Source organism: Channa argus, chromosome 7 (genome assembly GCF_033026475.1).
Source record: "Channa argus isolate prfri chromosome 7, Channa argus male v1.0, whole genome shotgun sequence".
In the NCBI taxonomy this organism is placed as follows: Eukaryota; Metazoa; Chordata; class Actinopteri; order Anabantiformes; family Channidae; genus Channa; species Channa argus.
In genome coordinates, this window is record NC_090203.1 from 24,176,922 (window position 1) to 24,202,332 (window position 25,411).

At 40.9% G+C, this 25,411-nt stretch overlaps 1 protein-coding gene across 11 annotated transcripts in view; it reads left to right on the forward strand.

Moving 5' to 3' along the window:
- Positions 1 to 11,298, forward strand: part of adgrb1a (adhesion G protein-coupled receptor B1a) — a 153,911-nt gene extending 142,613 nt beyond the window's left edge. For 9 of the 11 annotated variants that reach the window (XM_067511017.1, XM_067511021.1, XM_067511020.1 and 6 more), the window contains 7 exons: positions 1,786 to 1,957; positions 2,926 to 3,021; positions 3,119 to 3,158; positions 5,005 to 5,666; positions 7,275 to 7,310; positions 7,495 to 7,653; positions 9,493 to 11,298. In XM_067511017.1, the coding sequence (XP_067367118.1) occupies positions 1,786 to 1,957; positions 2,926 to 3,021; positions 3,119 to 3,158; positions 5,005 to 5,666; positions 7,275 to 7,310; positions 7,495 to 7,653; positions 9,493 to 9,687 (1,360 nt within the window). In that variant the 3' untranslated portion in view covers positions 9,688 to 11,298. The remainder of the gene's footprint in view (positions 1 to 1,785; positions 1,958 to 2,925; positions 3,022 to 3,118; positions 3,159 to 5,004; positions 5,667 to 7,274; positions 7,311 to 7,494; positions 7,654 to 9,492) is intronic. The other 2 variants (XM_067511024.1, XM_067511027.1) reach the window with 2 other exon arrangements.
- Positions 11,299 to 25,411: the final 14,113 nt, after the last annotated feature.

Genomic DNA, 25,411 nt, shown 5'->3' on the forward strand with positions numbered 1-25,411 from the left:
ACAGTACTACTATAGAGGTTACTGATTTGGCTTTAACTTTATGTTTTGGATTTGATTGTTGTGGAAAACAGCACTCTGCTGATGCAGAGGTCTGTAGGTTTACTGTCAGTTAATTATGGTGACAATAATATGAAAACAAGGTCCACATTGAAAATAACTAAAATTGCCCTTTATATACAGTGCTAATAAGTTCTACCAGTTTTCAGCATCTTTAACTGTGGCAAGGTTCGTGTTTAAACTATCACTGAGTATGTCCTGGGAGTGTTACTAAGAGCAAGGTTAAAAAAAAAGCCTCTAACAAAGGATTTATATAATGGGATATGTTGAATTTAAAATGAGGTCAAGGTAAATATTGGCCGTCATTAGCAAGCCAATAAACTGGGGGCATTTTTTTTAGCCCAATTTAACACCAGAGGTGGAGTAAGTACCTAAATTTAAATAGCACAAATTCTTTAATACTTGGACTTGGAGGCAAATATGTTGTTTTACTTCCATCTAAACATTTTTCCACATTTTTACTTTCCAGAATAAGCCATTAAATGCAAACTAGAATATTTGCTTTAAAAAAATGTGATAAACTGTCTTGTTAGCATCAATATTGTCTTGAGATCAAAATAGGATAATTGTTATTTGACTCTCATTAAATGTCTATTAGTGCACAGTTTGTAGTTACTGTGTGAACAGTGTTTTATTGGCAATGCTTTGCATACATCTGTTACATTGTCACACATTAGTTATGATTGGTGTTTGGGTGTTAATGCAAACTGTCAGATTGTGTTTTCATGTGACATGAAACCAGCATAAGCAAAAATCTACTGTCTACTCATTTTATGAGATTTGGTAATTATAACTACTTATCAAGAGACAAATAATGTAATAATTTTATACATTTTTTTAGATTGTGGTCTCAAATGGTCTCAAAGAGATTGTTTTCTGCTTAACATGATAATTTCCAATGCAGCAGTCTTGTTTGTAATGGAGTATTGCTCTATGTACCTCATAAGAACTCAAGTTAAATTAAGTACTTTATCCACCTCTGGAATAGTCTCAGCCAATGTATTCAGAATGTGTTAACAGCTATTTTAAGGCAAAGTGAGTGAATCTTAGTCAAACTCACACTGAGAGTAGTTATTGTTCTTTTTTTTTTCTTTTTTTTAATTTCTGATGTGCATATTTGAATGAATACAAAAAACACGTACAGCAAAGTAGGAGCAACAACACTGATCGGGGAATCATATTCTCCAGATTCTCTCTCTCTCTCTCTCTCTCTGTCTGTCCTTCTCTGTTCTGCCTCTTCTGTTTGTCTTTGCATTCTGTTTCAAGCTTCATTACACTCGTTTTTCCTCACTGCTCCCCCTCGCTTCTCCCCTCTCTTTCCTGTGGCACTAGATCCTCTATGGTTTGACTGAACCATCTTAAACATACATGCATGTAATATATGTGAATTATGAACATATATATCTGCAGATAATGGATGTATGTTTTTGTTTGTGATAGTAACATAATTATTTGTTTGGATGCTATGCATGGTTAGAGTTAAAGGGTGATAACACTGTGCTAACAGTGTGTGCAGTTATCGAGGGTAACGAGACAAATATTGTGATATTGAATAAAGTTAGTGAATGCAATATTCAACACAGATGACAAGTATTTTAGTTTTACCTCTTGAAAATAGATCTTAGCTAATGGGAAATATGAAATGTCCTAAAGCATAATTGTCTTAAAACATTGTGCCTCCTGTTTCCTCATGCTCTCCTTGACTGTGGTTCCCCTTCCATCCTGCAGGGCATCACTGTGGAGCTCCTGCGTAGTTTTGCCCCTCCTGGCCCTCACGTGGATGTCGGCTGTTCTTGCCATCACTGACCGGCGCTCTGCACTCTTCCAGATCCTCTTTGCTGTTTTCGATTCACTGGAAGGCTTTGTCATTGTCATGGTGCACTGCATCCTGCGTAGGGAGGTACTTTGAGTGACCAGTTTTTATATATAGTCCCTTTGTTTGACAAGGTTAATATGGTTTTATACAATAACATACAAGTCAGTTAAGGATTTTTCCATAAAACTAGTGCAGCGTTGGACATTTGCAACCCTTTTTTTTTCTCGCAGCATATGAAAAGCTATGCTCTGTTAACAAGTCTATCTACCCATTAATCAACGCTTTACTGAGCGAGATAATATGATACATAGTGGCCACATTGATGTGAAAATTATTTTAAATAGAGTAGATTTTGATGACCCCCATGGTCCATGTTGTCTTTGGCACAGAAGGATCAGTTTCTAAATTAAAGACATTAATGTGAGAAGAACCAAATTGTTGGTTTTAGGTCAAACATAGTGTTATATTACTCGTGAACCAGACCCAAAGTTTTTTACCTTTACCGCAATGTGCTACTTTGTGTCAAAGTGAAGTTCTCTCACATTGACCTAGTGCTGGAGCTCTGAGGACAGGTATGAATAGCAAACACACCAGATGTGTGTCAAGTCCAACTGTACTGTGCCCAAGCTCGCTCTTTTAAGCAGAGCAGGCCATGGTACAGTATGCTGAACTGCGCCTGAGCACAAAACAAGGTGTTAAAAAAATCCTCACACTAGTTAACAAATCATAGACTAAGGGCATATTCACATTAGGCCAGAGTATTGACAGTACAAAAAATATATAGAAATCGAGGTGTTTACTGTCCTTAAAACTCCAGCAAAAATTGTCACAATAAAAGCTGCTAAGTTCCACTTGCAATATTGTCTTAGCTGTGGTATAGAGGGATTAATCCGGCCATAACATTTATATTAAACGCTCCCATGACCCATCACGAGAAATTTTAGGCTTTAGTTGTTAGGTTAACTACAAGAGCTACCTGGCTTTTATTGGGGTTTATAAAGGGCCAAACTGGTGTACAGTATGTCTATGTCCAACCTGTTTGTTTGCTTCAGGTCCAAGAGGCAGTGAAGTGTCGTGTGGTCGACAGGCAGGAGGACGGTAACGGAGATTCGGGAGGGTCTTTCCAGAATGGCCATGCTCAGCTCATGGTATGAATACACATTTGATGTTGCTTTCAACTTCTTAAGATATATTTTTACATTTTATTAGCACATTTTTCCAATATTTATTGCTTTCTGCCCTCAGACTGACTTTGAAAAAGACGTTGATATGGCTTGCCGATCAGGTAAGCTCCTTGTGTGCTTGTGCATTTCATTTGACATTGGGAGACTGCTGTTCAAAAAGCTACCGGTGTGTGTTAGCGCCTCTGTAGTTTGACTGCTTCAAATTCCTCAGCTTTGTCGGAGACAACCGATGTGAGGCACAGTCCTTCTCAGTTCTGCAGTTGTGTCTTACAGTCAACATCACAAAGCAGCCTCCCTTTACCGAGAAGCTGTTTTGACAAGAGATACAGCACATTACCGCTGCATAAGGCTGTTTAGGCTGATGGGATTGCGATGAACGTGTGTTGAGCAGTTATATGCAGATAAATAGGCCTGTCGGATTCTCTCCTACACTGTCGCTGTATAATTAAGTCCCTCCCAACAGAGCCACATCAGATACTGGTTCTGCTCTGATATCTGCTGGGAGTGAAAATCTGATTATCTCTTGAGTCCGGATATCAAGCAAAGGCATCTGGAGCAGAAAAGCTATTGAGACACAGACAGGCTTCACGAAAAACCAGAGAAGCACAGGCATCGACTGTATGATAAAGTATGATTTTCAGCATTGTGGATAGTACATTGTCTGATGTTGGCTATCAGTCTGGAAGTGGTCTGGGACATGCATGCTGCCATAAGCTGACATTTGTTGTAGTGAAATGAGGTTGGGTCACAAGGTCAAGTCAGGCATGATGGTGGCATCGTACTTTCAGTTACTATGCTTTACAAAAGCAAAATCATTCACTTTCTTTCCTCAGTAAGATCTGCGGTTAAATGTCAGTCACAGCTGATATTTTCTGCCAACAGTGTACATACACAAGCATATTCAGCCTTTAAAGTTGCATTTGGAGCCTTACATTAAGCCAATGCAGTACAATACAACTCATTTTTGACAGACATTTGGGTTTAGAATCAAAAGATGGATACCAAATGAAAGTTTAGAATTTGTGTTTATATTGAATGGTATTTACACCCAAATACATCCTAGATAGAACCTTGTCAGTCAGATGTCCCATAATTTTAGTATTGACTGACGGGTGTTTCCTGTGACCCATGTTCCCTGTGCGAATAAGAGCTATTTATTGTTTAACAGTTAATTAGCACTCTTGCTTTAACATTGGGTTTCACCTGTGAAAACTGGTTTTCATGTTGAGAAATCTTTTTTCCAACAAACACAAAAGGAGATTTGTCTGTGGAAGAAAAGGAAGACATTTTGATTACCCCCCCCCAAAAAAAGAAACCACTGATGTACTGAGCAACATAAGTTACAAAGAAAAGGTCGGCTAAGGAAATAAACAACAACTGATTACAGGAGCATTGTGGGAGCTGTAAAGAGAAACAACAGTTGATGGCAAACACCTTCATTCTTGTTTGGTAGAAACAAGCATTCGAATAGGAGCAGAAACACAACTGTTTTATACAAATATGGCATTTTCAGGATTTAACATTAAAAGCAGAAAATTTGTAATTTTTATTAGTACACATATGAACTAAGTGAACTAAATGAATATGTTTATTTACGGTTATTGATATGGCAAATCTTGGCGCTCCCCTCTTCCCTAGATGGGCAAACAAAGCTTCTTGGTGGGTCAGTTGGCTTGAAAATATGCACCACAAAATTATTTGTATAAACTAAAATACATTTTCTAAAATAATTTTATTCATATTATATATATAAATATTCAAACTTTAGCTTTACATAGTGTAAGTAACACATTGGCTTTACTGAACACCACACTATATGTTTTAAAGGCACATACAGAATGGCGTCAATAGGGACCCACAGTTTGTTTTTGCCCCAGGGCCCCTGTCATTCAACCACATCTCAACTGTTCACCTCATATGGGTTCTGTGTTCTTCTTTTGCCTCCAGGCACTATGAAGCGCTCCTCTCTCCAAGGGGAAGAAAAGGCCTCCTCTGGGACCATCACCCTCCAGAAGGGTTCTAACTTTAACACTATGCCGGCTAGCATGGCTAAAGTACACCTCCAGAACGTGGCTGATTACAGCAGTCACACTCTGACACTGCGCAGGGAGAAAGGTGCCACTAAGGGAATCAGCACTGAGCTACCAGGTGCCAAATCCATTTACATCTGCGAGGGCGAGCTCTTCAAGCAGCTGGACGGAGAGCTGCCTCGAGGGAACGGCGAGGGTAGCAGCTCTGAGGGCGCTGGCAAAGGCCCCGGGTACGTAATTTTACCAGCCAACAGCACAGGCACCCTGAAGCCAGCCAAAGGGAAAGACGAGCAGACAGCCAAGTACAACATCAACATTGAGCAGCTGCCTCAGACAAGGCTCATCCACCTGGCTAACCCTGCTAGCGGAGAGCCGGTGCCTGGCTTTGGGCTGAAAACCCTGCCTGCTGAGCAGGTCAGTGTGTCATGCTCTGACAGAGACTCACCTGCACACAATCTGCAGAACATGCCCAGAGACTCCCAGGTGGTTAACAGCATGTGTGACGGCGGAGACTCCGGAAACTCCGGTGTGATGTCCAAGAGTGAAACTGTCTCCACTCTGTCCATGAGCTCACTGGAGGTAAGACTGCTGAACCAATTAGCACATTTCTGTCTTACTAGCACACTGTTAACCTCATGCCTCATATTTAAATTAAGACATGCATGTAAAGTGTTTTGTACTGCTGCTGCTCACCATAAATTCTCACAAACTTTTTTTTTTACGTCATCTGCAGAAGGTATAAGGCCTTTATTTAAATATACACTCGGAATATGTCATTTCCCATGTTTTATATGTGTATTTTAATAAGACAGCTGCTCCACTTTTTATTTGGTCAATTTAACCATATTTACTTGTTGTTCACAGCACCAATCCCATTAGTCAAACAACTATCAAGCCACAGCCTCTAGCTTTTTAAGCATAACTTTCACAACCTTTTTTAAACATAACCATTTTTATTCACTTCTAGCATCAAATAATTTAGCTTTTCTTTCCTAGATCCCTTCAGCTAAGTTTAGTTAAAAGGAACAATCGTTCTTTTTCGGAAGGTTTTCTATGTAAGAAATGTGTTTCAAATAACTGAGCAATGGTCAAAAAGACAGGAACTTAGGAAAAAGTAGATCTGTTGAGAACACAAGAGTAAACAGTTTGCACGGAGAATGTAAATTATGTTACATTTACTTCATGAGAAATGGTTTATTTGAGTTATTAACACTCCCATTGTCAGAGAGTTTTGTTGGAGAATTTACGGTAGTATCATTGTGGTAAACATCACTTTCTTCTCATCTCCTCTTTATTATCACTTTCTCAATACAGGGCCATTATCTTTTCTGTTCATCTATCCCTTTGCATGCACAGCAGCCACTCACACACTGTAGTAAACTATATTAAGAAAAATCGCATTGTTTTAGATTGTGACTATGTGGCAAGTGTTGTGCCACAAGATATGTTTGACCAGCTCAGCATCAGCGAATTATCCTTAGGTACAGAAATAATTAACAGAGACGATCAACTCGGGAGCTATACATCAATAAACTGAATATCAATTCTTAAAAATAATAAAAAGGACCATTAATGAGGCCTCCGCAGGGCAGCATTGTCCTACATTTTTTTGTACTGTGAGGTCATATCCTCTCTGATGTTAAACAAAAAGGACACAAGCTCCCTTATGTCAATCATAGAGACATCTTCACAGGAATTAACCCAGCCTTTTCATACCCTTTGTAGGGACAGCGCCTTTAAAAAAGTTTTGTTTTCCATCATACTACCGCTGCTGTCTGCATAAGGAGCTAAGACGACATAGTGATTAGCACACAGCGGCCTGGACATCTGCCTGCGCACTTTTCACTTCAGGGCAAAACATACTTCCATAATGGCGTATGAGGCGGCAGCTGCCACAGCCACAGAACAGCCTGAAGGTCAGGTTTTCCTTCACCACTCTGGAATGGAGGACTTAAAAGGTCAATCGGTCACAAGCTGTTAACTGCAAACTTGTGCCAACAGGGTCAGAATGACCAGCACAAAAAAAAAGTTGTTTCCCATTGGAAGCTATGACTCTCAGAAAAACACACACTCTTGACTGGCTGAAGATGGTGGAGAAACGCAACGAAACACTCGGGCATTTGTCTGCTCATAAGGCACAGAATATCAAGACACATCTTTAATCTCTCTGTCTCATCTCCCCCCCAGAGACGAAAATCACGCTATGCAGAACTTGACTTTGAGGTAATTTTAGTCTCTTTGATTCCTACTGAGCTTTTAAGCAAATCGATGGTATGTCTTTTAGCTATTTAGATCTCTGGATGTTTGCATACATTAGTGTTGAAACTAGCAAGATTAAGGGGGTTAAGTAGGATTGATGGTAGCCTGTGCTGTTTACCTTGTACGTAACGTAAATGTTCCTGTGTAGAAGATAATGCACACCCGGAAACGCCACCAGGACATGTTTCAGGACCTGAACAGGAAGATTCACAGTGCAGACAAGGATAGAGAATCTCCACCTGTTGACGCCAAAGCTGCCAAAAGATGGAGTGTGTCCTCTGCCAGCAGCGACAAGACCAATATGAGTGTAAAGAGTTTAACTTTATTATGTTCTGCCCCCCCCCCCCCTGATATCTAATGTTGTTCTCCTTCTCCCCTTAATAAGTTCAAATCAGCCTCCTTGAATGTAGTTGCCTGTTCAATTATAAAATATATACATGTATATACATATGTATATACATGTATATATAAATAAACAGTCAGCAATGGCTGAAGTGCAGCTAAATTGTACTCATTACCTTATGTCTAGGTTAGCCTTCTTGTGACAGACCAAGTGCTTCCTCCTGGGTTTCTTAGTCCTCAGTGGGCTCTGATCTGCTTGTTTTCTAACTAACCCTGCACACCAGGAGTGAGAACCACTGATGTAAACAAAATCAAGTGGCTCATAAATCAAACTTGGAAAGTCCTGCATTGCAAAGCTGGATTGTTAACTCAGTGGCATTATGAATGAGGTGATCCAACATGTCCTCATCCCACAGCTTCAAATTTGTTGCCGCTTTGTACATCCTTTTGTGTTTCATAGTGATGCCATAGGTACCCTTTGGTGTTTCTATTGGATGCTGCAGGAGGGTCACTATTTGATGCCCTGGGAAGAACAGCGTCTGGTTTTGACGCTGCCGGTACACGGTTAGGGTTAGGAACAGAAAGACGTCACACACATACGTCCTTACTATAATAAACATGTGCGCCACAATGTGTCACGATCATCAATGAAGCCCATCATGTCTAGCACTAGAGTCGAACCCCAGGCCTGTGTCTTTCAAATATAGAAGTGTCGGGGTTTTATTCATTCAATTGTACCACACTGAAAGCTCTGAGCCCCAATCACAGAGTGTCAAACTGCATCAGCATGTAACGCAGAAGGGACTGGACAAAGCGGCGCTTTTTGACACCTCAGAAATGGGAACGGACTGGGTGATCTTATGCCTGGAATACAACCCGGAGGATCGTTCATACTTATAGATACATACTGTATATAGCTTGGAAAGGCACTTGGCTGGGGACTAAACAAGGTACAATAGGGATTTGCATGTTGGCTTTGTAGCTGCACTCATTTAATGGCAGCAGTTGATTCCCATTTCCTTTGGTTACAAAACCCCCCCTGAGCTCCATTTGTTTCACAGCTTTGGAGTGAGCGCTTCTCTGGCTTAGGCCTAACTTAACCCAACACTGTAATTCGATGCAGAGTTTGTGAGAGTCACTCAGCATTAGCTTGTATCCAGAGTAAAGAACATATATTGAACATACAAATGGAAGAGGCAGAGAGATCAACTTTATCCACTGTGGGTACAAGATGTGTTTTGAGGATGTGCCTCAGCCACAATCATACTTGCATCCCAATCTTTATTAGTATAAAGAGTTAGATCATCGTGCTTATACTGTGCTATACTTTAAACTCAATCAACAAGTTGACATTCTGTTGAAGAGCTTTAATGTCTGTATGAATGTGTTCATTTATCATAGGTTACCATATAGGCTGGATGAGAAGAACATTAAAACCACAGCTTGTTTGCCAAGAAATAATTCTAGTTTATACATTTCTATTTGTGTACAAATGAAACTCAAATAGAAATTGTAAATCAGCTTTCAAGGTGTTGGTAGAGGTATTTGTTTTAAAGTGTTTGGAACTGAACCACACCTCACTGAGTCCTGTTGTTTATGCTAAGCTAAGCTTCAGCTACAACACAAAAGAGGGTTTCCCCAAGTAAGGGTTTTGTTTTTTTGCACGTTGCATGATTCATTAAAGAAAATGAAAATGCAGAGTGAGGTAAAGAGGATCCACCTGACAAGATTGAAGTACGTCTCAGATTTTATGTTTTATTTTTCAGACAAACAAGTCTTTTTCATTCTGTCTCCTACCAACCAGGACAAACTGCAGACCCCAAGTAAGAGGGCATGGGAAGGCATCAGGAAGACCCACTCTCCACCGTCTTGGGTGAGGAAGGACCTGGAGACAGTAGCGGCCTCTCCTCTGGAGCTGCAGACAGTGGACTGGGAGAAGACCAGTGCGACTATCCCCCTGGTAGGCCAGGAGATCATGGACCTCCAGACGGAAGTGTAATCTAGAGTCTGTCTGACCTCACATCCACAGCGCTTTTTTTTTTTCTCCCAGACAAACAAGTAGACACATTACAGACACACACGCACACACACACACACACGCACACACTGCCCTGCTATGTGCTTCTACTGAAAGACTGGATGGAGCCCACTGTGAGAAGGAGGGCGAGGAAGTGTCACAGTACCAGAAAATCAATATAACCAATTAAAGAGAGAATGGGAACACGGTGTCTTTCTATGTTGTTTTATTTGCTGTTTGGACTGTGTTTTTTGTCAGCAAACTTCTGGTCATGTTGTATATGGTCTCCCATGAGAAACAGGTTGCCATGGTAGCTGAATCAACTACTATATGTGCATCGTTTAACAAACAGCATAGCAAAAGGTAATCATACAACATTTACCCCTGTATTAAATGGTTACAATGTAATGATCATTATTCTGTCTTTTTTTTTTTATTATTTCACTGAAAGTAGGGCTGCTTCCGCTCTCTCTTTCTCATGATAAACGCTGATGCTGTTGAGATGCTTCTGGATTTATTTTCTTTATCAACATCTCGAAAGAAACAACAGATGTTTGAGGAGGCAGACTGCGAAACAAACACGCACCTCCCGAGCCCCCTCAATGCTGTTGTCTACCCTCACAACTGACCCGCAATTGCCCACATCTATTTATCCTCCTTGATCCGAGTGGAGCAAGGTCAGTGGGGGGGTGGGGGTGGGGGGTTAAAAAAAAAAACCCTCACCCTGAGCCAAAATGTCGGGTTGCTTTCTCATCGATGGACAACTTAGAGACATACAACAACGGGCCGTTGGGCTTTGCACTCCAAATCGGCCCCTCAACCTCAATGCCGTGCACAAACGGAAACAACATGGACATCAGGCGTCCGGAAGGAGCCACGTTCAACAAACACACGATGTTTGAGTCAGTTTCCTCGATGCTTGGGCAGGCTTGGTACAGTACAGTCAATGCAAAACATGATGGGAAAAGGTACTTGTGTCTATACGTATGTGTGTTGAGTAGAAATGGAAGATGAGTAAATGACTAGATCTTTAAATTTATATGATACAAGGATTAAATATAAGATTAAGGTTGATATATTTAAAGGTGATGTGATATACTCAAGGCAGAGTTAGTGTGAGGAACGGTGGATGCACACAGAAAGCACAAGGCTCATTTGGAGTCCTGATGTACAGCATTGTAATTATTTCAGAGTTCTACAGAATGGATTTTAGCCTCTAAATATCTTTCTTACTGTGCTTGGGGATAGTTGTTATCATTATTATAAATATGAACATGGTTATTCTGATACTGATCCTCCCATTCCACCCCCCTGTCCTATCAGGGTACTGGACTATACGAGTGTTCTGTATCGCAATGTAACAGTGTGTGTTTTGATATCACCACCAGTCACTCCCTCAAATCTGTATTTGTCAAAACCTTAACCGCCAACCACTCACCTCAAACCTCTGACCCCCTAGTCTGCACACCTCCCTGCCATCTTCCCTCACTCCCCTTTTTATTTTACTGGGGTCGCCTCTTTGTTAATGTACAGTTTTCAGAGCACAAAATGAATGTGTCTTCTTTCTAATAAAAGCATATCTATATAAGAAAACACCAGTCCTCGTCTTTCCTCACAAGTACTTTTTACTTAATGTACAATTGTACAAAATACACCGACATGTAGTTGGTACAGCCCTTCCTGTATCATCCTTTTTCATATTGCAATTAATATTATGCTCCAAAACTTACTAATCAATCATTTCAAATTGACCTTCTCTTGGAATATCTCTGCACGGCTGCCAGTGTAGTGAGTCTCTCCCCACAAAGCTACATTTCGGAACATTTGTAGAACATTTTTTTTTCTCCTTCAGTACGGACTGAAATTTATATCGTCTCGCTCTTTTATGATGTATTATGTTGTGTTACACATTTATTGAAAGGACCCACTGGGAAGCACTTGAGTTTATACCGAGACATTCGTACCAAACCCTACAATTATGCATTTATGTGTAGTGCCATCATCCCGCACTTTCAGTTAAGTGCTTCAAGCACATATTGTAACGTTGTAAAGGTTAAAGGTAAAAGATAAATTGATAAATTACTGCAATACAAAAATGGCCAAATTAGAAAGTCATAACACAGTTTGCTTCTATGAGACCACTGGGTGGTAATTTTTGCACTAGCTGACCCGATGAGGGTGACACGTGACAAGTTTAGTTTGTAACCAATTCTTTTTTTCCCCCCCACCAATTCCCTAGCAGAGTCTTCAGGGGCAGTTTGTATCTGGTTGTTGCTTTTTGGAACTCTGTTCTCCTGCGTCACCAATTTATTTTTCTGTTGTCCTATGTTATGCTGGAGAAAATCTTGCAAAAGGTATGGCTCATTTCAAATGTCTCTCTCTCTCTCTCTCTCTCTCTCTCTCATCCCAACACACATTGAGCTTGTTGTCAGTTGTCCATATGATGGAGAGCACACAGAGCTTCTCCTGTGGTGTAACACTGCAGCTGAAATACAGCTGGTTTGCAATAATTGGCCAGTTTGACATTTTGCATTGATTGTTGTGAATTACGTATAAATCAACATTTGAATAGCTTTCAAACGTGCTAAAGCCCTGTCCTTACTGCATGGACACAGTTGTATTGTGTGCTTCTAATGTCCTGAGAATGACTTATGTCCCTCAGCTGAAAACCAATTGGACAGCAGCACGGTAGAAGTCCGCTAACAGTGTATGGCTGTTTAAATCATTATTGGCAATGTGTTATTGACACATGGTGTTTGTTTGTGTGGCAATGAGCCACAGTTTGGACTGAGCAACACTGCACAAGCATAAATTAGGCACAAAACCATGTAATAGCTTCAATATTGTTAAAAGGTGTTAGCAAATCATAAAAGTAAACTTTTGACTGAAATGTGTCTCATTTCCGGTTGGCATTAAGGATGTGGCCACTGAGTCCGGTGAGCCATTGGTCACTACACCAGAATAGCTTTGCTTGACTTGGTTGGAGAATTCCTTGCCTCTCCGCGGCAAATAGGCTTAATTTCTCGACTGCATTTGAAGGCGGTCCTATTCAAAAAGGCCAATTGGTCTTTAGGACACAGCTATGGGCTCATGTGGTCAGTGCAGGTCTTGACTGTTGTAATTATTCTAATAGCTGGTAATCAATTATAAGGAGTTAGGATTTCTATGAGAGTGGTGATGATGATGTTTCATGTCACCATTATGACTTGGGGACTTGTGGGCTGAAGTAATGTAATAATTGCAATGGCAAAAGAACGTTTTATCATTATTTTACTTATATATCCATTCCTTTTAACTTATTTCTATATGTGTGCATGACTATCAATCACCCAATTCTGAAAATAGGAAGCAGCAGAACCATCAGTATTAACAGTTCCTATCAAGGTGTTTTTGTCCAACGCAGTATTGTGGAGACAGATCTTCTGAATGCGCTTAATTGTGTACCATGATGCACAATTATGTAATTAAGACAGCTCCATGTTAGAAAAACACTCCCATGCAGCTTTCAGAAAATCAATGACATAAAAGTGGCTGTGGATGACTAATGATGTCATCTGGACTTTTTTATTTGACACTTCTTCTAAATCATCATATCACCATCTATTCATGGGAAACTCTGCTGGGAAATTAAGGCAGTTTGACCTTTGGAGATTTCGCAGCACTTTGTTTGGAATAGTAACGCCTGTCACCACGGCGGTGTCAAACACACCCCCGTATCCTCTTACCACTCATGAACTTCTGACTCATGGTGTAATAACTGGTTGAACTGCAATGACTTCAGTGGATTTTTATCACTTCAGAGGCTCATTTTATGTCTGCACAGCCTTGAATAGTGTGTCGATGTAGCACAAGGAAAGAGAGGCCTGTAACATCATTAGTATCTGTCCAGACACATTAACCTCACGTCATTAATTAGACCATCAACAGGCATTAGCCTCCACTTGTGCCTCATCCTACAAAAGGCCTGACACTGACCATTAATGCCCAGACACTCATGACATTTTCTGACACTCGTCTCTGATCTCTTCAACTGGTCGTTGTGTTTCTGCTGCTGTGGAGGAGGAAAAGCAAGATGCTAATGACCAAGCAACAGCTGCACAGTCTTCCAGCACAGGCTGCCACCATCTCACTGCCAAATGAGGTGTTCAAAGGGTCATTACATGCTCTTTGTCTTCATCAACCCATACGGTTCCTCCTAGTCCTAGCCTTTCTGGGGCTGCATTCACACTCACGGTCACACCTACAATTTAGAGTCACCAATTAACCTAACACGCATGTCTTTGGACTGTGGGGGGAAACGCACACAAGCAGAGGTAGAGCATGCAAACTCCACACAGAACGACCAGCTAGGGATTCAAACTGGAGACCTAGTAGCTGTGAGGCTGCAGGACCAACCACTCCTCCACCATGCTGCCCATGAATAAATATTGCATTATGTTATCACCCAGTGCAGCTGCTGGTGGTTTTCTAAACTGATTTTAAGGCAAATCCCATTTGCTTCTGTTATATCATGATTCAAAAACAGACGTATTAAAAAGTGGCCATACAGTAAACCACTAAAGAGAAACATGGACATTTATTTATTTACTTATTTATTGGTGAATTGGGTGAAATTACCTTTTGGCTGAAGACAAAAACAAACTGCCAATGGAAGACAATTTGTTTTTAATCGATTAAAACACATTTGTGCTCCACAACTAGTATTTTCATTACTATACCCACTATCTGGTGCCTTATGGTTTTATTGATGTACTATTAGGGCTTCAGATGAGCTTTAAGCTTCCAGAAATGGCCTCACTGTAAATTTTGTTGCATGTATGTGCAGTAAGTAGCAAAAACATCAAAACTCCATGAAATGATCAACTTGGCGCAACAACAGCAAAAAGTAAATATATTTCAAGCTACTTCTTTGCCCCTAAATGACCCTGTAGTGTGAGGGGGTCACAGACATCATCTTAATGCTTTGGACAGGCTCAGACTTTCCCTGATCTCAAATCATTAATTAAACTTTTGACTTTTATAGTAACAGTTACAGTAAAGTAACAGCTACAGAACCTGTAATAGCTAATTAGAAAAGGCTGATTGAGAAGCGTCACCCAACAGATGTTGTTTACATGTAGCTGTAACTAGCTGCAGATTTAGACTAACATTAAAACTTTACTTCAAACTCCTCAACAGCTCACCCTGCAAAATATAAGTAATTCTAATTCTGTTTTTTCTTCATTCTCAGTTTTTTTTCCCCCAGCTTTTGTTTCTCAGTACAAAAACAGCACACACACACACACACAGACACACACACACACTACTTGTTGACACGCTAGTTGACCAGGTCACTTCTAAATTTTCTTTCTATTTGAAGTCATGATTCCTCACCTAAATTTCCATGAGATTCCAGTTACCTCAACTCACCACTGTGAAACTTTAAACACCAAGCGTAATTTGGTTCTTGACTTAGTATTGTAAAGTGTGAACTCCGGAGCTTGAGGGGAAAGTGCATCAGCCACATAAAAGGGCTTTCAAATGTTTACTGATTTTTTTTTTTCTAATATTTCAATCACGACCATCTAACAGGTAGTACAGCTGTTAAAAGGAATCCAGGATGGAAAAAAAAAAAAAAAAATCCAGAACAACATTAATACTATTACTTGACATCGCTCGAGACAGCCACATATTTTGTCTATGCCAGGGGCCAGTTCTGCCTCCATATCCTAATTCCACAAGTCTGAAACCATATATATATGGTTATGTATATACCTTATATATTTTCATCTAAACCTTGAAATAATACCAACACACATACAGACACACACACACACCCACACAACCGTAGTGTTTTATATTGTAATGTAGAAACACAGCTTGTGGTGTCTTGTGTATGGCAGGTGTTTTTTGGCAGCAGGCTGACAACTATCAAAGTATTTAATGATGGCTTCAGCACCTCTGTGGTGATTTTAAACAATATGATTATTTAAAAATGATCTTAGTTATCTTTTAACTTCACTCTCCTTTCTACTTTGTTTGAACCAACCATCCACCTCAGCCTTCTCCTAACAAACATCTGTGTCTAAATAGTACAGTTGGAGGTACTTGTTTTGTTCACAGAAATAGGTTTATGCTGGGTTTTAGTCCCTGCTTGTACAAAAGATCTACCTAGATGAATTTTACAGAACAGCATCTCTCTGGAAATGTGGGTTTGTACTTGAATCAAGAAGCTCTGCTCTAGATAACCTGTAACCTGTTGGGGCATTTCTGGAGCTCACAAGGTCACGGAATTTACACATCATGTCGCTAAATCTGTAAAACCCATTCGGCCATGTAGTATGAGGGAGCCAGTTATCCCAAAGTGCCTTTTTTTGTCCTTTCGGCTTATCCCGTGAGTTCAGGGTCGCCACAGTGGAACATTGTCCGCATGTTGATTTGGCACAGTTATTACGCCGGATGCCCTTCCTGACGCAACCCTCCCCAATTTCTACCGGGCTTGGACCGGCACTGCACAGCTGGGGAGGGGAACGGGCTGTTAGGGGTTTAGTGTCTTGCTCAGAGACACTTCAACATATAGCCAGGGCCTGGGATCGAACCACTGACCCTGTGGTCCATGGACGAATGCCTTTCCCACCTGAGTTACCCAAAGTGCCTGTGTTGTTATTTATTTGCCAGGCACATTTCCATCACTATTAATTTGCCACATCTAAAAACAGGCTCACTACAGCTGAGCGTTGGGGGGGGGGGGGGGGGGGGGGGCAGACAGTGAAAACAATGACTGGAGGCAGTTTATTGCATGTTGAAGGATGACTTAAATGAGCATAAACCCCCTGGCTTTATGTCCTAGGTCATCTGTTAATTTTTTATGGGTGCCTCACTAATTCATAAGGACATCTGTTTTTGCAGCTTCCATTTTATGACTTCCGTGTTCAGCAGTTATGAGCGACTCCAGCTGCAAACTGATTAGACAGTTTTCCTCCGCTTCCATCGGAGCTTCCAAGCACAAACACAACAAAGCACAGACACATGCTGGCACATGTTGCCCTGTTACTATAAATTGCAAAACTTAAGTTTAAGCCCAGCTTGTGTTCCCTCAAGGCTGTCACATTCAGCTACTAATTAAAATGTACAAGGAACAACATACTAATGGCTGCACTGTTACTGCAACTCTACCAGTAGTGGGACTAAAGAGTAGAAATTAGTCTTTAGGGTGGTGATACAGATGAAGAGGGTTACAGAAAGAATTAAAAACACGGCTGAAAGCAGCCCTGCCTTTAACAAATAAAAAATTGAATAAAAAGCACAGAAAGCTTTACTCTGCTGTTTCAGCTTTCATTACAGTGATCTTGGGGTAAACAATGGAAATACTCCAATCAAATAGTCTATCAGGATTGTAGGGCTTCAGATTGCATTGCAGCAAAAGCCTTTTTTGCTGGAACACCCTGAGTTGGCAGGAATTTAAAGGAAAAAGTGAATTCTATGATTCCCTGTGGGGGCTGGACTTTATTACAAAAGGAAGTTAGAGAAGGTGCGGAGGTGACTGAAGGGAATGGTCGAGGGGAATCTCTGTGCCGGTGGGGAAGCCCCATCTCGAAAACGTACAGAAAGCACAGGTTAGGAAGGACGATCAGGCCGACAGGACGGAATGTGAGGGTGAGTGAAGATTTCAGTGGTGACGGATGAGTCCCAGAGGTCCGACAGGTAAGGCTGGGGTCTGCTGACGTGGTCACCAGTGCAGGTGTGAGAGGGGGGCACGTGAGTAGTTGTCACAGCTTGAAAAAAAAAAAAAAAAAAAAAATCGACTTATTTGCCACTTAGGGCATGAAAGTGTTCAAATTTTAATACAGAAAAATGCCCACTAAGCTTTTATCAATATGGCCAATAACTGGCCTTTTTCACGACCAGTCAAACAGTAGTTTCAAAAAGCCTCCTGTGCTGGAATTAGTGACATCATCGACAATCCACACGCATCTTTCTAACAAGCAACGACATTCAGATTCTGCCAGAGCATCACAAAGCATCAAGAATAGGTCCCGAAGATGATACCATTTTAAATTAGATGAATTTATAAAAAATCAATAAAAATCAAGATGCGTGAGTATGTGCAGTGCACCAAACCTAATCCCACCATTATTTCCAAATTCTCCCATTTATTTAAGCAGCATAACCACCAAGTGTATTCTTTTGACCCCTCTGATGTTAACACTGTACATATCAGCATGAAACGTTCTAATGGTTATGGTTAGGCACTCACGGCCTTTGGCTAATGCTTGGTGCACACTAGAGGATATTCAAATCATATCCAATTTTAAAAACATGGCAAGATTCAGGGCTACACACTTCACACACGGTGGCAATTCCAGGGACTTGGCATCTCGCTGAAACTCACGTGATCAAACAGGACTTCAGGGCAAAACAAACACAGAGGCGGATCATCTTCATCCTCATCATCACAAGAAAAATAGACTGATGGCTGTGAGGAATAATTCAGCATGGCTTATACATTTTACAGCATGACGTGAAAGTCAGTTGGAAATAAAGTTATTATTAGTCTATAACGAGGCCGGTGCAACATCTGGCTGGTGACACCTTCCTGTCAGCTTGTTCGCATTGCCTACTGTAAATTACTGTTCAATATTCCATATTTTTTCACAGGATTAGAGACTGGGGAGACTCTGGGTTCACACATATAGCTACAGAGAGAGGCGCCCGTTATTTGTCAATAGAAAAGCCACCCGCTGTGAAATACAGGTGCGGCAGATGCCCAGCTGTGTGATGAAGTTCAAAAGCAGGCAGCCAGGAGCAGCCGTAGCTCAGTTGGTGAGTCATCAACAGACCACAGGTTAGTCAGTAGTTTGAGTCCCGGTCCTTCCCGGGTACATGTCGGAGTGTCCTTGGGCAAAGACATTGAACCTTAAGTTGCTGTCAGGTGAGCACCTGGCATGGCAGCCGCTGTCATCGGTGTGTGAATGGTTGAATGTTTGCTTTGGAAACTACATGAAAATAAAACAAGAAAAAGCAAGACAAAGATCACATTTTTTTTATCCTGGTTAATATAAAATAAGCTATAAAATTAATTAATTTGCAAATATATGTCCTTTCACCTCCCTGAATGTCACTGCTGCCGTCGTAGTGTGGCTGTTGGAAAATACACTGAGTGACTCCGTGCTGCACAGATATTATTAAAGAACACAGCTCTGTTAAGCTACTGTTCTAAAAACAGTGTGTGTGAGTGATGCTTATAGATTAACATGACACCCATGTTGAAAATGTCGCTTTTTGCATGACCATCTCTCTGCTTGATTGTTTCCTTATCCGAAGCACAATGACTACAGCAGTGGAAAACACTGAGGGGGCAGTAAAAAAACAGTTGATGTCCCGACAACAGCAAGTAACGTTTTCTCGTTGGGAAAGTGAAAGCTGCATCTGTCCTAAGTGCACAGTGCACTGAGCCTGCACTGCGGGACGTTGACACAATTTTTGTCCAGCACTTGTTGGCTGCATTAAGGTGCCTCGACGGGATGTAGGAGGAAAAAAAAAATTTCAGAATGAGCCAGCTACTTTTGAAGGCGTGGCTGCAAAACACAAGTTGTGAATGACATTGTGGGAAAAAAAATATGTTGCATGTATTTTGTTATTTATTCTTTTAATTCAGATTTTCTGCTTTGCACTTTGTACTGACAATAAATATTCATGAGGGAAAAATAATACTATTGACTCTCAATCAATTTGCACTGTATTTATACTCAAGTTGATCATGTCTGTAAAATCCATCAGGATTTTTTGGAAATGCCCTTACAATCAATGGTAGTAAGGAATTAGCCCATAGTGTGGGTCACGATTACGTAAGTTGGGGAAAGATGAACTTTAACTTCTGTTAAAACAGCTTTGTTTTTTCTATTTACACTCCACCACACTCTGCACAGCCCTTCAGTAAATGTCATATAAAGTAGATATGAAGCTGCAAAACCTACTAATCAAACAGGAATTGTTGCTCTTCCTTTGTCAGAAAAAGGAGGCTCTTCACTCCAACACTTCTTGAGTTGAATGTCTCTGTACTACTGCCAGTCTGTCTCTGGAGGCTTTGACAGCACCTCTCCACATTAAGATAAGTTAGGGATTATATTTCTGTGACAAAATATATATTTGAAAAGTGTTGCAAACCATAAACCAAAGTGCTTTCAATATCCGATGTCTAGCATGACGGCCAAGCACTTTGTACAGCCACCATCCAACCCAACCACATTTAAAAGATGTTGATTAGGAACATAATCCACTCACCGCTTACACGTTCATAACAGAGAAATGTAGCTTTTAGGAGACAGGTTTAAAGTTATCCAGCTTCAGTCCAATGGAGATCACACACACACACACACACACACACACACACACACACACACACACACACACACACACACACACACACACACACACACACACACACACACACACACACACACACACGTACAGTATATTGACACATTGTTATGCATGTCCATCATAGCAGAGGAGATAATGTAGTGGGGGTGGGCACAAGGTTAATACTGCAACACTTCACTTGGTCCCTAAACGCACCATATTCATAACCGTGCTGTGACTCTCTTCTTCCTGGTAATACTAAGCAGTGTTGTGGTGTGATGAATGTGAGTTGATGAGTAAGTTGTGATTCTCCTTTTTGTTCAGCACTGTTAATAAGGGGCAAGCTAAATAATGTGATGCTGAGGCACTGCCTGTGTTCACTCCACATGAGAAAACTAATTACTGTAAAGCTCATCTGCAGGAGAAGCCTAATATCCATTTACATGGTAAATAAAGGCTCGGTGTTTGTACCATGCTGTTTGACATATATGGACATGTACATATGCATTCATCTCTCGCTCTGTTTCTTCCTATATATCATCTGTTCAGGCAGAATCCTGTGCAGGACCTTCATGTGTGTTCAGACCGAATATAAAAAAAAATCAAAAATCAAAACTAATTCTAAATATCTTCCCTCTTTCCCAATAGGTCCCTGTTGTTTTAGATTGAGGATGGGAAGTAGGGAGTGGAGCCATGGGTGGAGCTGTTAAATAGGCATCACATAGGGAAGCTGTATCTGCTAATGAGATACAGATGCTGCATCTGTATCTCATCCACATCTGTAGCTTCGTCCAGTCTTACACAGTGAGCACATGGTTTACAGCAGCGATCATGGAAGGAGTCCAAGTGTTCGTGTTAATGATATGGATGTGGTCTGGTCAAACTGTTCCGTGCGAGTGACCATGAACATTTACCTTTCTTTGTGCGGTGGACATTTTGTCTTCTCAGGTGCCCTGAGGACCATTTCCACTAGTGCATTAGAGGCTGCGTGGGTGAGCTCTGTACGGTTTCTACGGTTTCTGACACTGAAATTTATAAAGGTTAGTCGGTTCAGTTTAGAGTTTTGTTGAGTGTTTGAGCTGCAGTGCATTAGTTGAACAACAGATTTGAAACAAACTGTTTATTAAAAGTGACACACTAGTCTCAAATTCTGCTAGTTGTCCATCACTTTAATTTCTTAAATTACATAGATAGAACAAACAGTTAAAATAGTTCACATTAATTAAATGTGCTAAAAATGCAAAGAAGGATTCAGAGGATCAGTCAACGTTTTCACTTAGGATGGATGTTGAAAGCCTCGTCATATTATTGATGTCTGGACCTAAAGTCGGGTAAATGTTTGATCACTCTCTTGCCTCTTCCAGGACGTGTATTTACTGTAAGGGGTTGAGGGACACGGGGTGCTGGAGCCAATCCCAGCTCTAATTGGACGAACAGCAGGGAACAGCCCACGGACAGGTTGCCAACCTGTCTCAGGGCTGACACAGAAAGACACAGAGGGACAGACAACATTGCACATTCACACATCCCTAGAGTCGCCAATTAACGGGAAGCACAGAAAAAACATACCAAGTCCACACAGAGAAGCCCCCGCTGGCTGGCCAAAATTCTATCGTGTGACCTTTTAGCTGTGAGATGACAGTGCTAACCCCTCTGCCACCATTTAATTAAATGGTATAATACGATTGGACAGTTGTTTTTTCAACCTTTTCGCCACCAGCACACTGTTTCATGTACAATTCATTCATGTGAGGCAGTAAACTCACTCTGATTTGGTTTCCAATGGAACCACGACTATTCACATTGGATATAATCTGGTTTTCACTGAACTCTGTCACAGAATGTTTATATAAAGTTCAGCTTTCTTCAAAATTTCCTGCCAATGTTTGTGGGATCCATCTCTGTGACAATGCACTGAGGCACTGTGAAGCTAATGACGCTAATGATAATGCCACTGGTTTTGCAGATAATTGGTTTGAATATCAAAATGTATGAAAGTCTTGTTGGTAGCTGTGGATGAAGTCAGTGCGTCACTAAAGTTGTTAAAATTGATCCTGAGGGAGACGTGAAGGTTTGAGCCAAATATCTCGGTGGTCCATGTAATAGATACTGAAACATAGTCAAAGCCACAAATGCCACTAGAAGTGTGGAATATACAATGCAGTCAGTTCTTTATTGAATTTACTTTATTCATCTTTGTCTTTGCCTCGTTGTTCTAACGTGGACTGGGAGCTCCAGCTCACCACTCACCTCTGTAGGATCGTTCCTTTCGCTTTCGATTCAACAGTGTCTCATCTTGCAGTCTCCAGTTAACCCAAAGGCCTTAACACTGTCGAACAGATCGAGGAACTGCAATACTCGCATAGCACAACCCTGTGTTTCACGAAGTTTAAAACGACTTTGTCATTCACATAAAACTAGTTTCTTGCTGTACTTCCAGTATTCTCCCAATATTCTAAAAGGTATTCTACAAGCCCCCCAAGACTTTTTCATACATCTGGATAGAAGATTTTACTCCTGTGAGCTTTTTAAACGTTTCTGGAATTGTGCTATCCAGGTAGCCAAAAATGACCACGTGTGTGACACAAGATAAATTAAATCAATTATTTTGGGTAAAAACGTAACACTGACATAAAGATAAATGCAGGGCAGAGATCCTGACTGAAAACACCTTTCATTCAGTCTATACCATGCATACAAAATAAGAACATCACAATGCTGAGGTCATTTTCCTGATGCCAGTGATGACACCTTTTTCATAAAACACACAGTGACACACAGTGGGGACTGTGATGACAGTCGTGTGTAAAGCTGGGGAGACACTGTAGGATCAGGGTCCTGATGCTGATTAATCATCTGAATGACTGGATCGATCGGTTGGATTTATGGGTAGTCAGATGTTTTGGTTGGCTGTCTTGCCGTGTGCGCAGTTTCATGGCCCGATTTCCCACGTGGCTTCTAACTAAATAGGTTATAAATGGGAGTGAGATTATTAGATTAACATTAATATTTTCCAAGTTATGGCTAAATCATGTGGTGGCTGTGTGGCTGACCACACACACGGCTGTGATTTCCAGAACTTCCCTGGAGAACAGATGCATAATGTGTGAATCTTCCAGGCACCTCGGCTTTTTGTTGTTCGTTTTTTTAAGAGTCATACAGAAGTAAAGCCATGTTTCCCTCTTTATGTCAACCGTTTTGATGCAGCCATTTTGTTTTTGAATAAAACATTATATTAATTGTCACTGCACAAAACCTGGGAGCAGTTCAGTGTGAGCTCCTCACTGTGGGTGACTGTCTGATTAGTGTGAAAAGTGAAGTTGGAGATTCTGGCCGAGAGGGAAGTCTGATTAAAATGTGCAGCGTGACTTAACACATCAGACAAGAATGATAAGTTTGCAGTGTTTGCCCACCTTAATGAATCGAATGGCACTGTGGTCGACAGCACCTAGTGATAAGGTTATGACAGAAACCCGAACTTACCGCATAGCTCTATTTTCCAACAGACAGTATAAGAATACAATTAGAATTTTTTTTTAACAAGCTGTTAACAGTCAGCCACACAGTCTGATGTCTGATTAAATCCCCAGACATTTGAATATCATATTGTATGTTACAATAGTGGACTATCACGTTACACCAGTAGTCTGTGCTACACAACGATGGCACACATTTAATTTTGTCCATCCATTGTAACCGCTTATCCCATTGGGGTTGTGGGGGGCTGGAGCCTATCCCAGCTGTCATTTGGCAAGAGGTGGGGTACACTCTGGACAGGTCACTAGTCTATATCAGAGAATCAACACTTAGAGACTTACACAGACAGACACACCTATGGGGAAGTCACCAATTAACGTCTTTAGACTGTGGGAAAAAAGCGGATTACACGGACGACCATGCAAACTCCACACAGAAAGGCCACTGTCACCGAGGGCGTGAGCCCGCAGCCTTCTAGGTGTGAGGCAGCAGCGCTAACCACTCCACCCATTTAGTCTTATTTATTTAGTTCATCCATGTTTAAATACATTTTTGGGGCAGGCAGAGGCCAAAAGTGTTTGGTCTCGCACATCAGGGTTGCTTATTGCTTATGGCTTGCATATTTATTTATGTCATTTTAAATGATATTTGTGTGGTCTGTAAGAAGTGGGGGGGGACTCCTGTTTGAAAATTTAAGCATAAGGGGATGTGAATCCCTTTCCCGTTGTTAGTAATAAGGGTCACCATAGCAACACACTTGCAAGTGGCAGCATTATCCAGGTACACAAACAACTCACTGATGAATGTTTGTCTCACCTTAGCAGCATCTTTCTTCCTCCTCCACCTCTTGTGACTGTTGCTTCATAACATTATCACATTCTGTATTGATACGGAGACTCAGGTGTTTGAGGAGAATGTCAACACTGGTCTCAGTGGGTGACGTGTTGACAGAGACCGAATTTAACTTACTGTTGATAACATACACATTAACCCCACATTAGTTTTGAGCTTGGATATTGATCTTTTAATGACACTGCTCCTAGGACAGGAATCTGTAAAAATCAGCAGTGGCAATATTTTGAGATCGTTCTGCACATAAGCAAACATAAGCGGTCGTTTATTTTGTATTTTAATTGCTCTGTGAATCAAGTGCCGTTTGTTCTGGATACAGCGTAATAGCAGTCTGAAGTTAAATACATTAAATTAAAAGTGTTGTGGAAGGTTTTTTTCAAAAATATTATTTTTTCATTTGTTTTTTAGAAACATGAATACTTTCTTTACGCAGTCAAATCTAATGGAACGCGTGGCATTATTTGCAATAATAGGACATTTAGCAACATGTCTATTATAATATGATGCTAATATAATATGTATTAATATTCTAATACTATCATAGTGCATAGAGCATATAAAATGGCCTAAAGATTTCCAGCATTCTGTACGTTCCCTGCACACTAGTGGCAGTAAAAGACAGCTGTGAGAGGAATGGTGTTTTGGGTATTTTTTCCCCCAAACATTAAAGTGTTTCTGACGTTAGCTGCCTCCAACAGCTGCTAAAACCTGCCACTGATCCGACAAACAAACTCTGATTTACAACCTGTCACTCCAGCGCTCTGACTGAGAAATGTTCCCAGCAGGGCCTGGACGCAAACCTTTCCACATTGATCTGTGTCTGCCCACAGTCAATGATTAATGTTCCTGTCAGGAATCAACTTACACAAACAAATACACACAAACATACACTCAACCACAACTTTCCTTCCAAATAGTAAAATCACTGCTTGCATCCCTGGGAGCAAAACAGGCCCTTTGTCTTTTAATAAAAAACTAAGAAAACATATGCTAATAGCAGAACGAAATGGTCGTCCGCACACCCTAACTCATGTTT